Source organism: Plecotus auritus (assembly GCF_963455305.1).
Source record: "Plecotus auritus genome assembly, chromosome: 7".
Lineage (NCBI taxonomy): Eukaryota > Metazoa > Chordata > Mammalia > Chiroptera > Vespertilionidae > Plecotus > Plecotus auritus.
This window is the reverse complement of record NC_137774.1, coordinates 106,829,582-106,845,712: the sequence shown is the minus strand read 5'-3', so window position 1 is coordinate 106,845,712 and position 16,131 is coordinate 106,829,582. Positions and strand designations below refer to the sequence as shown.

The following is a 16,131-nucleotide window of genomic DNA, read 5'->3' as shown; positions in this document are numbered from 1 at the left end:
GTATGTTTCATTCTCCTCCACAAAACTCTACTTCCCAATAGGGATTTCTGCATAGATCTATGATGTAGCAAGTATTCTGAAGGCTTATTTCCCCTGTTGTATAGAAAATAGCAGCTTATAGAACATTTTGATACCAAGTTCCTTCCATTTTTTTCCTATGCATACTTTACTTTTTATATGACCATATGACATATCAACCATTTTAATGTTTTTTTTGTACTTCTAACATTCCTAAAATATGATTAATACTAATATTCTATCAAGTGGACATGCCACTGTTTAAACATTTCTCTAATACAATTTTCATTGTTATGTCAATTTCTCATCTTTGTGCAAAATTTTTTCCTATCACTCAGTTGTTAACCTGGGATTCTGTTCATGTAAGTGGTTAAAAGTTATGTTTGGCCCAGCCAGCTTGACTGAGTGGTTGAGCGTCGACCTATGAATCAGGAGGTCACTGGTTCTATTCCTGGTCAAGGCACATGCCAGAGTTTCTAGCTTGATCCCCAGTGGGGGGTGTGCAGGAGGCAGCTGATCAATCAATGATTCTCTCTCATCATCGATGTTTCTATCTCTCTCCCTTTCCCTTCCTCTCTGAAATCAATAAAAAAATATATGCATTACAAAGTTGTCTGGGCTAGTTCACCATACACCATCTAAAAAAATTAAACTGCATAATTTCCATTAAATAGTCAATGTCTTAAGACATTGAAATTATTTGCTGTGGAAACATGGTTACCATGACTCAATTCTGTAAAGTATTTATGGGACATTTAAAGACAAAAGAACAAGTTAATATCAAGTGTGAAGTATGGCAATTAGAGGTATTTCACTATATATGTGGATGATTTTTATCACATAATTAAGGTAACAGATGTGATTTTCAAAATTTAAAACTGCAAAGCTATATCATTATCAAGGGGTATACAAAACAGACTTATTTACTTGTAGCATCATAAATTAATTGCTAAATCTCATTATTTCCTGTGTGAATAAAAAGACCTAACTCCTTTTCTTAGACAGTCACATAAGCACAGCCAAAACCCCTGAATCTAAGTATGCTGAAAATGTAATAAGTAGATTCAGATCTATTTAGCCGCTTACCTTGCAAAACAAGCATGTTTACTTTTTTAAAAATTATCAAGTTGTAGATCAATTTAAAGAATGTACCTTGGACTCACTGCATCCCGGGGAGAACGAAGCCATTCTTGCAGTTTATCACTGGAAGCAACTCCTGCTTTGACCAGGTATGAATAGGGTTCCACACGGAAGGCCCAGAAGTGCTTCCCTTTTGTAATCCCAACATCTCCAATGATGTAGTCTAAGCTTGTGTAGAATCCCACTTGGATGCGTTCTGCAGCAAGCAGAATGTTAAATCCAGCTCTACTCTCTACACGGTCTCTCTTCAAGTTCAACAAGAGGTGTTCATTATTATAACCACATTTTTCATCAAAGAGGAAATTGAAAACTGTAAATAAAGCTTACAATTAGTCTGAGAAATATTTACTAGCATTTCTACAATTTACTGTTGAACATGATAGGTTTTTCAAATAGAAATTACTGAAAAGAGACAGGATATATCATACTACCCTAGACCAAACTATGACAAACCAAAACCCTTAGAAATAACTTCCAGCAAACTCTCTATACCTGAAAATGTTCAGGAACCTCAAAGGCAGAAGAAAATATTTTAAATATGAGAAAACTTATGTGGTTCCTTGGAATTGATATAACAATCTATCCTAAGTATTTCACACTATTAGATCTGTGTTTTACCCCTAAAATAAAGGGTTGTACATTTTCATAAATATCTATATGTTTTCTTAAATATTTACTCCAAATTTTATAAATTTGAAAAATAACAGCAATTTTAATAACAACTTTTCCTTATTCATCAACATGGGAACAGTGTACAGTGTAAAAAAAAGCATAGGTTTTTTGTTCAGCGAGACATGGGTTTGAATCCTGCTCAAGCATTTAACTGCAATTAACCTAAATTTTAATTTCCTCAACTAGAGAATGGATATAAGATTACTTCTAAGACTCTATCAACTCAAATCCATTAAGCATAACAGCGGCTGCTAGTCCAAAAACTGGGGACAATCCAAATGTCCAACAGATGAATGGACAAAGAAAATGTAGTATCGTATATAATAAAAGGCTAATATGCAAAAAGACTGAACAGTGGAACAACCGAACAACCAGTCACGACGACGTGTGCTGACCACCAGGGGGCGTGCACAGAACATGGCAGGCATTGGCTGCGGCGGGATGGTGGAGCAGGAGAGCGGGGGCGCCAGATCAAGGCGGGGTGCCAGTTACTGTCATCGAGGTGAGCCTCTGGTGGTTACTGAAAATTCTTTGCTCCCATGCGCCAAGGTCCCGCCCAGTACTTACACCTGCTGCTGGCGCCAGCCCAATCGCTTGGCGCTGTCAGCAGGTGCCAGCGGCAGCTGCCGGCCCTGATCATCCCTCAGGGCTACTCCATCTCCCCCTGCTCCTGAGGGGCGATCGGGGCAGCAGCCGTTGCTCACACCCACTGATGGCACTGGCCCCAATCGCTCCACACTGCCAGTGGGTGCGAGCAGGGCCAGTGCCGTCAGAGTGTGGGAGTGGCAGTGGCAGGAGTGGGGCTGCCGGCAGATGGGACCTGGGACTGCGGCAGGAGGGGCTGGTGGGGGGGGGGGGGCATGGAAGATGGGCTGAGACCCGCCCCTATGCCCACAGCAGCCTCATGGCCCACAGTTCCTTTCAAGGTGCACAAATTCATGCACTGGGCCCCTAGTATATCAGTCAGCCTAAAAAAAAAGGAAATTCTGACATGCTACAACATGGATGAACCTTGAAACCTGCCAGTCACCAAAGGATTCTGTGAATTTACTTATATGAGGAACCTAGATCAGGCAAACTCATAGAGGCAGAAAGTAGAACAGCGGTTACCAGGCTCTGTGGGGAGGGAGAACGGGGAGTTACTATTTAATGGGCACAGAGTTTCAGTTTGGAAAAAGTGAAAAAATTCTACAGATGTGAGTTGTGGTGGTTGTACAACATTGTTAGTGTGCTTAATGCTACTGACCTGTACACTTTAAAATGATTAAAATGGTAAATTTTAACTATATTATACCACAATTTTCAAAATTGTCTACTAGCAAGTTAAACCTCCATATGTGGCCAACATTCATTCTTCCTGGAGATGCCTATTGTGTCAATATGGTAAGTCATGCATGCTTCCTTTTGATCACAAATGTCTCCCAGTTTGCAAACTGAATGTAAATGGTCACCCTATTCATATGCTTCTCTCAGAGAAAAGGAAGACAACATTTAACACTTCCTTTCCTCCTTCCCCCTCCACTGTGTTCCTGAAAGCAGCCGCTACTTTCAGGTTTCTTTTTTTCTTCCACTTTCAGTCAGAGACTAGAAAGGAAAGTGAAGACTGCATAAACTATAAAATATTTACACAATAACTGCAAATCCATCCTAAAACTCTCTATTGGATTTTATTGAGATTCAAGAAAAATCCTTTTAGCCAACACTATTTTTCTGTATCCTCATTTAAAAATTAGCCACAATGTGCATGAAAAACCAACAGTGAATAAGTACACTTTGAACAAACAGGGAAGGAAGGACAGACTGCACAAAATATGGAAACATAAGCCATTACAAATGGGCAGGAGCCACTGGCTCTGGAAACCAACTGACAGACCTCTAAGGCAGTGACCAACAGGGCAAAAGGTTTTCCTTGGTCTGAGTGGCCCTTGTCCATGCAGACATTACAGTGAACATCAACTAACCTGTAAATCCTTCCCATTCTGTAAAAATCTAAAGACATCTATAAGTAGTATCAGTGGGTTTTAACGAAAGGGGGAGGGACCATGGCTGGGGAGAAAGCTATCCACGTGATTCTCATATATCCCGATGAGTTAGGAATCACTGTGTTAGAAAATCCAGACAAGTCTAAATTTGGTTAATCAAAATTCTATTTCATATTATACCAATACATTTTTAAACTATCTATCTAGATCCTATGTTCTAGAGATTTCTATAAACGAAACAAATATAGAATTATACTATTTAAAACTTGTACGGTAGCATTTATGCCATTTTAATCCCAAATTAATAGCCCTGCTCCCTCAAATTCTTCCTTTCCATTTTTCTTAATTTGATATCAGTCAAAAATCAAATTCTCTCCTCAGCCTACATGGTGAAATTAATGTAATCAGTCCATTTCTAAAACCTAGCTGGGTATGGTTTCTATAAACTTTTACAAACGAGAGCTGCTTTTATTGTAGGTCTACACAGAGACATTAGCTAGTTTATGTTTATCAAGGTCTCTTCCAATGCTTTGCTTTTTAATTCCCAATGGTTACAATACCTGGAGCGGGAGGAGTACGAAGAATCAATTCTCTGCTGCAAGGACTGCAGATTGAACCCTTGTAGGCTCTTACTCTGAAAGCATAGTTACAGTTACTTTCAAGTTCTGAAATAACTTTACTTGTGCCACAAACTTCTATCTCATTCCAAGACAACATTTCCTGATCTCTATTAATCTTCCGATATTCGAGGACATAGCTATCAGCTGTATCCTTTTCTGGATGGTGCCAATTTATCAAAGCATTGTTATAAACTTTGCTTTGTTCCTCATTGATCTCTGGCACATCTATGCCTGAAAAAATTATGAAACAGAAAATAATGTTAATATGTTGTTATTAAAGAATATATGTTTTTCCTCAATAAAAAATGCATTGGCAACACTTAAATGATTTCTGTACTGTTCAATTTTCTTTTTTTATATATATATATATTTTATTGATATTTCACAGAGAGGAAGGGAGAGGGATAGAGAGCTAGAAACATCGATGAGAAAGAAACATCAATCAGCTGCCTCCTGCACACCTCCCACTGAGGATGTGCCCGCAACCAAGGTACATGCCCTTGACCGGAACCGAACCTGGGACCCCTTCAGTCCGCAGGCCGACGCTTTATCCACTGAGCCAAACCGGTTTCGGCTACTGTTCAATTTTCTAACTCTGTAATTCTATGTATGAGAAAAATAATAATTCCTGTGCATGCGACAGCATGGATAGACACTGCAGACATACTAAGTGAAATAAGCCAGGCACAGAAAGACAATTTTTGTGTAGATGCTGCCAGTATTTTAACTGACTGCATGATAGAGGTATCTGAAACAGTCCAATTCATAAAATCAAAGACTGGAATGGTGGTTACCAGGGGCTGGGAGGAGGGGAAATGGGCAGCTATTAGTCAACAGGCATAAAGCCCCACTTAAGCAAGATGAACAAGACTAAAGATCTGCAGTACAACATTGGACCTAGTCAACTAGTGTAACGCACACTTAAGCAGATACTCATGGTAAGTGTTCGCACCACAAACATTTTTAAAAACCAGTTAAATAGGGATTTAAAGAGGTACATTTGTGTTTATAACTTAAAAGGAAAAGAATGAAAAATGAAACCAAAAATTGAAAGACTCTATTTTTAGCTTTATATTAATTCTGCAAACACTATAAATAAAAATTTTAACTGTATGCCTTCTATTTTCACCTACTGAATAACAACCCTCAACTTTAAAATATTAATTTGTGTCCTCCTATAAACAATTACTTTAATAAATATTTTAAAATCTAAGTTTGGTGAACATAGCAAAAAACTTCAATGAAACATTATACAATTTTCATTCATTTTTTCAAATGAGTTGTAAAGCAATTTAAATAATATTTTCTTAGTATAAACATGATTTTTGTAAGATAATTAGAAGCTACATAAAACATGCAAAAATATGTTTTAAGTAACTCAAAGATAATCACTACAATAAATTTGTGTAAATCCTGCCAGTATTTTTTTCCCAGTGGCATTCCACTGTATGGGATGTATCAACTTTTAACTATTCATATGCTTCTAATTTTTCACTAAAAATACAATGGTTAAAATATTACCACTAAATCATTGTGCATATCCATAATCCTTTTCATAGAATAAATTCTAATAAGTTAAACTATCTGAATCATATGGTAAGAATAAGCTACTAGAGTTACTACATGTGTACGCAACACACACAAGCAAACCTATTTTTATCAAATCACAGAGAAGTATATGAAATGGAAAGTAGAAGTCTCCCTCTTCTCCTTATCCCCCAGTTATATGTAGCAATGTATTAGCATGTCTGGGTATGGTGCATTTATGCAACCATAATGAGATCTAGAAAGTCATCCAAAATATATTTTAAAGTAAAAAAAAGAAAACACTAGGTACAAATAACATGACTAGTATGGCCCAACCCGACATCCCTTTGTTTTGAAACATAGCTTACTAAAAAAAATGTGCATCCAGGAAAAAATGAGGAGACCACAATCCACCAGCCAGAAACTGGGAGCCCATTTCCCACTGTTGTACACTGTTATACACTGGTATTACCCAAGATTACCCACCTCCAACCTCATCTTTCCAAAGACTGTTGTGGGATCACCAGGGAAGGAGGACTTTGTATCTCTAAGTAAACTAGCATTTATGAAAAAGTATACCCTGGGGGAATATAGTATATGAAATAGAATCAGCATTTCAAAGAGTAACCAGTATATACAGTGGAACCTTGGTTCTCAAACTTAATTTGTCTAGAAGGCTGTTCAAAAGCAATTTGTTTGAAAACTGAGTCCTTTTTCCCCATAAGAAATAATGAAAATGGAATCAATCTGTTCCAGACCCCCAAATGATTCCGTTTTAACCTTTCTTTTATACAGGTGTCTAATGTGCTGTTTAATCTATAAATAAACACTTCTTTTTTTTTAATTTATCAAACCACCTCCTAATAGCCTTAAGGAATCACTCTCAGAATTTGCTCCAGGGGTGGTCTTTCAGATCAGCATGCAAATCTTTGCTTGTTCATATATCAACTTGAGGCCCGAAGCACGAAGATTCGTGCAAGAATGGGCCTTCCTTCCCCTGGCTGCTGGCACCACCTTCGCTCGGCCGGAGCCGCCTTTCCGCCTTCCCATGCTGCCCAGAGGCCCGGAGTGGCTGGGGCAGTGCTGAACGTCTGCATCCCACCCCGCCTCTGGCCACTATGCACCTGTGAATGCAAATTAACCTGCCATCTTTGTTGGGTTAATTTGCATACTCACTCCTGATTAGCTGGTGGGTGTTGCGAAGGTAAGGTCAATTTGCATCTTTCTCTTTTATTAGTGTAGATGTCTCTGAAATGCTGTCACTGGCTATCTGCATTTCATTTATCTAAATCAGTGGTTGGCAAACTCATTAGTCAACAGAGCCAAATATCAACAGTACAATGATTGAGATTTCTTTTGAGAGACCAAATTTTTTAAACTTAAACTTCTTCTAATGCCACTTCTTCAAAATAGACTCGCCCAGGTGGTGGTATTTTGTGGAAGAGCCACACTCAAGGGGCCAAAGAGCTGCATGTGGCTCGCGAACCACAGTTTGCTGACCATGGATCTAAATCAACAGTTTTTCTGCCTCTTCAATTGCCTGTGATCACTGTTTCTTTCACAATGTTTCTTTAGCAACATTAGCACTCTTAATGACCTCTTTATGTTTTAAAATTAAGTATACCTTTCTAAGAAATGTAATTGTTCACCATCACTAAAAGAAAAACCTGAGGAGGGTGAAAAGGTGATTTAAAAAAAAGGAAGAACTCTCTTCTGGGGAGCAGCAAAACACAAACATAAGCAAGTCTTATGGGCTGAACTGTGTCTCCCAAAAATTCATGTGAAGTTCTGATCCCCAGCACCTCAGAATGTGACTTTATTGGAGGGAGATAGGGTCTTTAAAAAGGTAAGTAAGTTTAAATGAGATCATTAGAGTGGGCACTAATCCAATATGACTAATATGACTGATGTCCTGATAAGAAATTTGGACACAGATATGTATAGAGGGAAGACACAGGAAGATGACCATCTGCAAGGCCAACAAGAGAAGCCTCTGAAAAAAATCAATCCTGCTAACACCTTGCTCTCAGACTTCTAGCCTCCAGAATCATAAGAAAATAAATTTCTGTTGTTTAAGGAACCCAACTCTAGACATTTTATTTTGGCAGCCCCATCAAAATAACATAGCAAGGTAAACACAATCATGTTCGTCACTTAGCCTGGGGATATCAGGTTTCTACCCTAGAGAAACTCACATACATGTACTCAACAACCACTGATAAAGATGTTCAATACAGTATTGTTTATAATGAGAAAAAAATAGACACAATTTTCTCTCAGTAGGGAAATGACTTACATAATGAAATACTATAAACAGTTAAAATATAGCTTTAAACTAGAACTTTGTGTATTAACAAATATTTATCTTAAATTTAATATTTTTAAAAAGCGCCCTAACCAGTTTGGCTCAGTGGATAGAGCGTCAGCCTGCGGACTGAAGGGTCCCAGGTTCGATTCCGGTCAAGGGCATGTACCTTGGTTGCGGGCACATCCCCAGTGGGGGGTGTGCAGGAGGCAGCTGATCGATGTTTCTCTCTCTCATCAATGTTTCTGACTCTCTATCCCTCTCCCTTCCTCTCTGTAAAAATCAATAAAATATATTAAAAAAAAAAGTAATTTACAAAAAGGAGACATATAATTTGATGCCATTTACATAATGTTTTAAAACACAAACCAATAGAATATAGTTTTGTGTGTAAAACATAAATGCAACATGATTTTAAAATAACATGGTTCTGGGCAACTGAAGTACTGCTTAATAACATCCATCTGAAGAGAACTTGTGTTTTTCCTACACAATGCAAATACAGACTAAAAGACTGTGGTTTTGCCATTAGTAAAACTTACCACTAGAGAAAAAGGACAATTCTCCAAGAAGTTCTGTTTGTTTAGATGTATTAATAACATAGTCTTCAAAAGAAGTCTGGGCCGCGGGTCTAAAGCTCTTCAAAGATTCTGTAGCTTTCTGTATTCTGTATTCAGACAGATATATTTCATGTAAAAATGATTCGTTAAAAAAAACAAATCAGACTAAGTATCTGCAATGTGATAAAAACAAAACAAAACCTCACTCAACATTCAAGTTAAAAGTGAAGCAAGCTTTGAGACACCATGGAGGGACCTGGAGAGTACCATGCTAAGTGAAATAAGTCAGTCAGAGAAAGACAAGTATCACATGATCGCACTCATATGTGGAATCTAAGTAACAAAATAAACTGATGAACGGAGTGGATCCAGAGACATGGAAGCATGAAACAGAGTGTGGAATCTCAGAGGGAAGGTGGGGGAGGGTGGGTGGGAGGGAGGTAATCAACCAAATACCTTGTATGCATACATGCATAACCCATGGACACTGAAGGCCTGGGGTGGGGGTATACAGAGGGGGCTGGAGAGGGTCAATGAGGAGAAAAAAGGGGACATATGTAATACTTTCAACAATAAAGAATTATTTTTTAAAAACTCAGAAAACAGGTCTGGTGCGCGGAGAGTGGAGAATATAGGGGTTTCTGTACCCAGAAGGCCTGACTAAACAGAAGTCAAGGATAAGGAGAGCAAGCTGTCCTCTTAGTGGGTCCAAAAAAAAAAAAAAAAAAGAGTGAGCAAGAGGTATTTCACATAATAACAGTATGAACAAACTGCTCAGAGCTAAAGTGGAACATACAGCAGCATTTAATAAATTGCTAAGGAGATTCTAGGTTAAAAGTAAAATACCTGAGGTGGAGTTGTTTGGCTGTCTGTACGAAGCAAGACTGATCTGTCTCCTTAAGCACTTCTTGAGCATATCCCACAAGTCCATTGTTCTCTAGAAGCCCTTGATATTCTTCCATTTGAGTCTGAAATTTGTCTAATCTGAGTTTCTTTGAAGCATCGATTGCTTTCAAAACACATGATTTCCTCTCTTCTAGAATTTCAAAGAGCTTTTCAAAATGTGTAATTGCATCTTCTTTAGCCCTCTCTCCATTACACTGTTATAAAACAAGCAAAGCATTACTACATCTGCTAAATCCCAATGTCTTTTCACAAAAATAACGAAAATTCAATAAAACAAACCCAAATATTATAAAGAAAATAAGTTCCGTCTGTCTATGAAATTTGACATCAAGAAATGATCAGCGAGGTATGATCGGCAAACTTTATTTAGGCGCACTTTGTAATTTCATAATACTATACCTTCCTTACACTTTTAACCTCCAAAGTCCAGCAATAAACAATGTATTTAATTAAATAAGAAAAAAAAAACCTTCAATATGTATACAAAGGAAATTGAGGCAAAATTAACAGATTTAACCAAAGAAAAGAGAAAATACAATTCTGGAGTTTTTAATTCATTTCAATTTAATTAAGGATACCATTTCCACCTTATTCCAATTAAAAAATAAACAAACCATGGCCATGAAACTCAGTAAGATGACATCCTTTACTAAGACATAAAAATGTGGCTGTTCAAATAACATAATTGTATAAATCCTATGTGACTTTATGCAAATTACTTAAATTCTCTTTTTTTTTTTTTTTTGTCCTTTGAGGCATTTTATTTCCACATATGTATTACATCCCTAGAAAAAGAATCTCAGGATTTTCCCGCCTGTGTGTTTTCGTCTTGCTTCTTCATGGTCCATGATGCCCGCTGAGGTTGTCAGTACAATGGAACCAAACTGATGGGACGGAAGCAAGTTGTTCTGCCATTTTTCTAGATCTTTGAGTTGCACATCAAATCTGGGGCTGATTACTCCACACTTGTTCAACCTACCTGTGAGGTTCACAACAATTTTCCCAGCTCTGTGGTCATCAATAATTTCAAATTCGCCAATGTAACCATGCTTCATCATCACAGTCAGAAACCGGACGATGACTTTGGAGCACGGCCTAATAAGAACCTGGCATTTGCCTCTCTTTTCGGCATTGTTGATACTCTTCAGAGCATCAGCCAGGACATTCATGCGCACCATTGTGGCGGCACAGACCGATGGCGGAAAGAGAACGGGCTACTTAAATTCTTTATGCTTGAGTTTTTCTCTTCTGAAAACTGTGGATCAGAGAAACCATTTAGGTTTTGGGAGGTGTTTTTTTTGAAGAAAAAAAAAGGTAATTTACATAAAATGCCTGCCACAATGTCACATATTCTCAATAAACATTATTTTCACTGTACAACATGAGTATTCCTCTACTTTGTCAAGAAATGATCCTGTCTGTAGTGCTTATAAACATTGTAATATCAATAATGTAGAGATAAACTTGATTTTGAAAATAAGACCATCAGAGCACTCATTATACTAGAGCCTACGTAGCAGCCAACAGAAAAAAAAGTCTCCAAGAACATTCTTAAAAGCTGACAATATATTATAGAAGAGCACTGTGCATTTTCCAGTGACTTCTGGCCAATATTTATAATGAGAGAAAATCTTTTCCAGATTCCCTTCTCTGTTTCCTAACCACAGCAGCCAAAAGTTTTTTAAATGGGTAGGACAGGAGAAGTAGAGGGTGGTGACACTTGGGTAGTATTTCAATGACCTATCAAAACATTAAACTCATGCCGAAACCGGTTTGGCTCAGTGGATAGAGCGTCGGCCTGCGGACTGAAAGGTCCCGGGTTCGATTCCGGTCAAGGGCATGTACCTTGGTTGCGGGCACATCCCCAGTAGGAGGTGTGCAGGAGGCAGCTGATCGATGTTTCTCTCTCATCGATGTTTCTAGCTCTCTATCCCTCTCCCTTCCTCTCTGTGAAATATCAATAAAATATATTTTAAAAAAAAACAAAAAAAAACCATTAAACTCAGAAATATCATTATATGTAGGTAAAAAAGAGATATTTTTCCAGCTAAATACATTATAGATAAAAAGACAGCATCACAATCATCACTGAGTAAAAGCCGAGAATACGGATAAGTTCTCTACTGTAGAAAAGTCTTACTGATAAGACCACAAATGCTGCTTAGGTCAAAAGTACAAGCTAAATAATTTCTCCAGGATCCTAAGGAATCAGTGTCTACATGAATACCTGATGCCTAAGTTCCTCAATTTCCGCCCTATGAATGGAAGATTCTAAACATGTACTGGGTGTCCTTACTTCTGAAGGGCAGCATGACTGAGAAACAGTAGAGTAAAACAAACTTAAACTGACCAAGGACACAATCCCTGAAGCAACTAATAATCTAGGTGACAACTTGTCCTGTGTTGGGGGATTACACTAATCAGACAAAAATATAAAAACAAAATTCCACTTTTAAATTACATGGGGGAAAAACAATCTACTTAGGGTGGTGAATGCAATTAGTAGATATCAGAAAAAGAATATTAAAAACAAAAGCAATATTGGTAATATAGGATTAATTTGCGTAATTTCTCAATTTTAACCCATCTTTGAAAAAAATTTTCAAGAAGTAACAGTCTCATACTAGTCAGGATATTTTTTATATTTCATTATAACTTTCAAAATGATCAAGAGTAATGATTCTTCAATTTATTTCAAAGAGAAAAAAGAAACAGGCATTAAATTGGTAAAGAATACGTGGAATTTTAAAATAACCCAATCCTGTCTTCTTTTATTTTTCTAAATTTGTATTGAAATATAATACAGAAACCGAAAAATGTACGTTAAGTGTAGAGATCAATGAATATTTGCAAACACACCCATGTCACCAGCATCCAGGTTAAATAAAAGACCATTACCAGTATCCCAGAAACCACCTTTATAACTTCCGAGGCACTAATCCTCCCGTCCTCAACAATTCCTATTCTGAATTCTCACAATAAAGTCCAGTTTCACCTTTTTTGGGAATTTTATGAATGGAATCACACAGTATATACTTTATATCTGGCATTTTTTCAATATTATTGCAAGAGTTACCTATATTGTTGTACAAAGTTGCAGATATTCATTCTTACTGCTATTTATATTCCAGTATTGATGACCATTTGGATAGTTTCCACTTTATGGATATTACAAATAATGCAACTGTGAACATTCTAATACTTGTCTTTTGGTGAACATATACTAGGTATGTAATTAAGAATATCTGGAATTTTAAATAAACCTGGTTCTATCCATATACAGTACATTTTTTAAATGTGATGTTAATTTTGTAAAATATAAATAATTGCAAAAGCTATCATTTCCCTTATGTTATTACTTTTGAGACCTTAACTGCCATATAAGAGTTAGTCATTCTTTCCTCTGTGCTCAAATATTATTTAATCACTTACCTCTATCACAACACTAATCACACAGCATTATAATTTATACTAGAGGCCCAGCGCATGAAAATTCATGCACTGGAGGGGGCGGTCCCTCAGCCCGGCTTGCCCCCTCTCACAGTCCGGGAGCTCTCAGGGGCAGGAGGCGACCTGGCGATCAGGGGAAGGCAACGCCCCCATCACACCTCTGCTGCTGCCACTGCCAGCAGCGCAAGCCTCGGCCAGCCCTGGTTACCTGAGCCTCGGGCGGCCCTGGGTGGCTGAGCAGCCACCATCCGAGGCTTGCCTAAATCTCTGGCATTGCCTGGGCAGCCGCCATCCAAGGCTTGCCTGCGCCTTGGGCCGGCCCTGGGTGGCAAGGGGGCTGAGGGGGACTCCGGAGGCAGGCGCACAAAGCGGCTGGACCCACCTGGGGGTGGACCCGGCTGTGCCACATGCCTGCCGCCCCGGCGGGGCTGAGGGGACTGGGCGCTTCCATCTTGTGGCTGTGGGCGCTGCCATCTTTGTGGGGGTGTGATGGTCAATTAGCATATTCCCTTTATTAGATAGGATTTTATATTTGTTTCCCTAGTCCCGGAAAAGCAGAAGTAAAATCTAACACTAGTTTGTACTCCCAGCTCATATAACTACCCTCAAAATTTTAAAAATGAAAAAGTAGTTATCTAGATGAATATGTAAACCAGTTTATCACTTACCTCTGTTTCTTTCATTAACAAGTTTAGTTCAGAAATTTGACTCTTCACCTGGCTCTCCTTGCCAATAAGGTAATCAATATCCTTTGAAAGTTTTTCCTGTTGGAATATATTAGTAACACAAATAAGCAGAGATAGAAGTTTAAGGCAGGTCTTGCAGAATCTATTTTTTTTCTTTTTTACACAGTACCATCAATTAAAAGATCCATCTTTAATTCTTTGGAACACTCACCAATCAGACACAGTGAGTTTTTTTGATGACTCACTGGAGAGAGAAAGGAAGAACCAATCCATCAGGAAAAGGAACAAGGTTTCTGAGGACTAAAGACAAGATGGGACCAAGAAAGAAACTGTAGGATGTCAAAGATAGAAAGAGACAGAGTATCTGTGTCTTAACCCAGCATTTTACAGATGAGGAAACCAAAGCTCACTGAGTTCAAACATCACAGTCGGTAGCTGAGCTGGAACCTCCTCAGTGCACAGTATACTAACCACCCTTCCCCAGGCTGAGAGGTACTTCCTCAGCGCTCAGCCACAAGATGACAGTTCCTCCAATATGTCCCTGTCAGGCCCAGGCTAGGACCAGAAGTATGGGATGCAGGAGGTGGTACTCTTTTTAGCTACAGTAGCAAGGAGAAGAATTTGGCCATTTAAATTGAAGTAGGGCTTGGTTCTAAAACAGCTTAAATTAGAAATACAAGATAGGCTAGAGAAGAATAGATGACAGAATTCAGAAATATGGTTTAAGGTCTAAGAGCATCAGGGGTCACTCCCAGTAAGCTGTAACGCTTAGACAAAGTCTCTGGTCAATAACAGCCTTTATTTGAGATGGCTCCAGTTTTCTCTGTCCTCAGACACAGGTAGTCTGTGTTTGTGTAGTCTTAGTTTTAACCAAGAAGCAGTGTCCATTTATTCATAGGTCTCCAAAAAGCATAAGCACCAGTGAAACAGACCACATAACAAGTTCATGATTTTATAAAGCAAAAGTTAAAGGCATAAAGCAAAATAAAGATAAAGAATAAAATTTAGTTCCAAAAATAAACACAAGTCCTACCTTTAAGGTTTTGTAGGCACTGCTCATAGTGGTTACACGGTGATTGGAATGATTACCACCCAGCTTACAGAGATGACAAACTGGCCTCCTACATAATTCACAGTACATGTTTATTCTCTCCGTTTCATGTTCTGGGCACATTAAAATCTATCAAGTAAAAGAATAAAATTGTAATTTAGGGTCATCATAGCTTGCAGGGCACTCAAAGTCCCAAAATACAAAGATCTGCTTTAGAAAATCACTAAATAAAGCCATATAAGAGATAACAGTATAAAAAGAAATAAAAGCATTTGGTATATCATATTAGAATTACTATTGTTCAATTTCAAATGGTCAATTAAACATGTATATATTATTTACCCTAAACTTGGTGATAAGATGGTGAAAATTTCATTCCTATCAGACTTAAGTAGAATGTTTAACCAACTTAGAAAGGCTCTGACCATACTGATGAGGCAACTTTTTTTAACATATATATTTTATTGATTTTTTATAGAGAGGAAGGGAGAGGGATAGAGTTAGAAACATACTATATAATAACTAAGTTGTAAGGAATAAAAATTTTAAGAGAACAAATTATAGTTTTTTAATCTATATAAAACAGAAAGTAGTATAAGTGAAGATAACATAAATCATTCTGCTTTACAGTCACAGAGCAAGGCAAGCAAAACATAAAGTTCTTTTGAGCATTATTATAGAAATTGCTGAGTATTTAAGAAATGCAAATTCTACTTCAGATCCTATATAGTATATATCACAAGCTTCAGAATATTAGGCTGTAATTACACTTACTTATTCTAAGTACAAGTTTAGCTAACTAAGAATGTCAGGGAAATGTTTCCTAATCAAATCTTTTAGATAATTATGGGTTTATCATATTAAAGCACAAAAGCCTATCAGCTTTAACCATTTGAAACATTTTTCTCTTCTTTTTTTTTCAGCTGACATGCATTATTATGTTAGTTTCAGGTGTAACCCCCAGTGATTAGACATTACATAACTAAGCGATCATCCCAATAAATCTCAAACCCATCTGACACCTTACATAGTTATTAGAATATTATTGACTATATTTCCTATGTTGTACTTTACATCCCCATGACTATTCTGTACCAACCAAATTGTACTTCTTAATCCCTTCACCTTTTTCACCCATCTCTCCAACCTCCCTTCCCATCTGGAAACCATTAAAATGATCTCTGTACCTATGAATCTGTTTCTGTTCTGCTTGT

General features: G+C 37.7%; 2 protein-coding genes across 3 annotated transcripts in view; both read right to left on the bottom strand.

Annotated features, from left to right (window-relative positions):
• TRIM36 (tripartite motif containing 36) overlaps window positions 1–16,131 on the bottom strand; it is a 39,991-nt gene that overhangs the window by 2,713 nt on the left and 21,147 nt on the right. For both annotated transcript variants that reach the window (XM_080680296.1, XM_080680297.1), the window contains exons 4-9: window positions 14,900–15,046; window positions 13,849–13,944; window positions 9,671–9,924; window positions 8,807–8,931; window positions 4,373–4,663; window positions 1,171–1,468 (exon numbers count right to left, since the gene is read on the bottom strand). In XM_080680296.1, coding sequence (XP_080536422.1) covers window positions 1,171–1,468; window positions 4,373–4,663; window positions 8,807–8,931; window positions 9,671–9,924; window positions 13,849–13,944; window positions 14,900–15,046 — 1,211 coding nt within the window. The remainder of the gene's footprint in view (window positions 1–1,170; window positions 1,469–4,372; window positions 4,664–8,806; window positions 8,932–9,670; window positions 9,925–13,848; window positions 13,945–14,899; window positions 15,047–16,131) is intronic.
• On the bottom strand, window positions 10,485–10,938 carry LOC308254329 (small ribosomal subunit protein uS8-like). The gene has a single exon (XM_080680298.1). The coding sequence runs from the start codon at window positions 10,906–10,908 to the stop codon at window positions 10,516–10,518; it is 393 nt and encodes a 130-aa protein (XP_080536424.1). The 5' UTR covers window positions 10,909–10,938; the 3' UTR covers window positions 10,485–10,515.

Excerpts from the sequence above, each read along its gene's own strand:
- LOC308254329 (XM_080680298.1), bottom strand. The coding sequence starts at position 10,908 with ATGGTGCGCATGAATGTCCTGGCTGATGCTCTGAAGAGTATCAACAAT.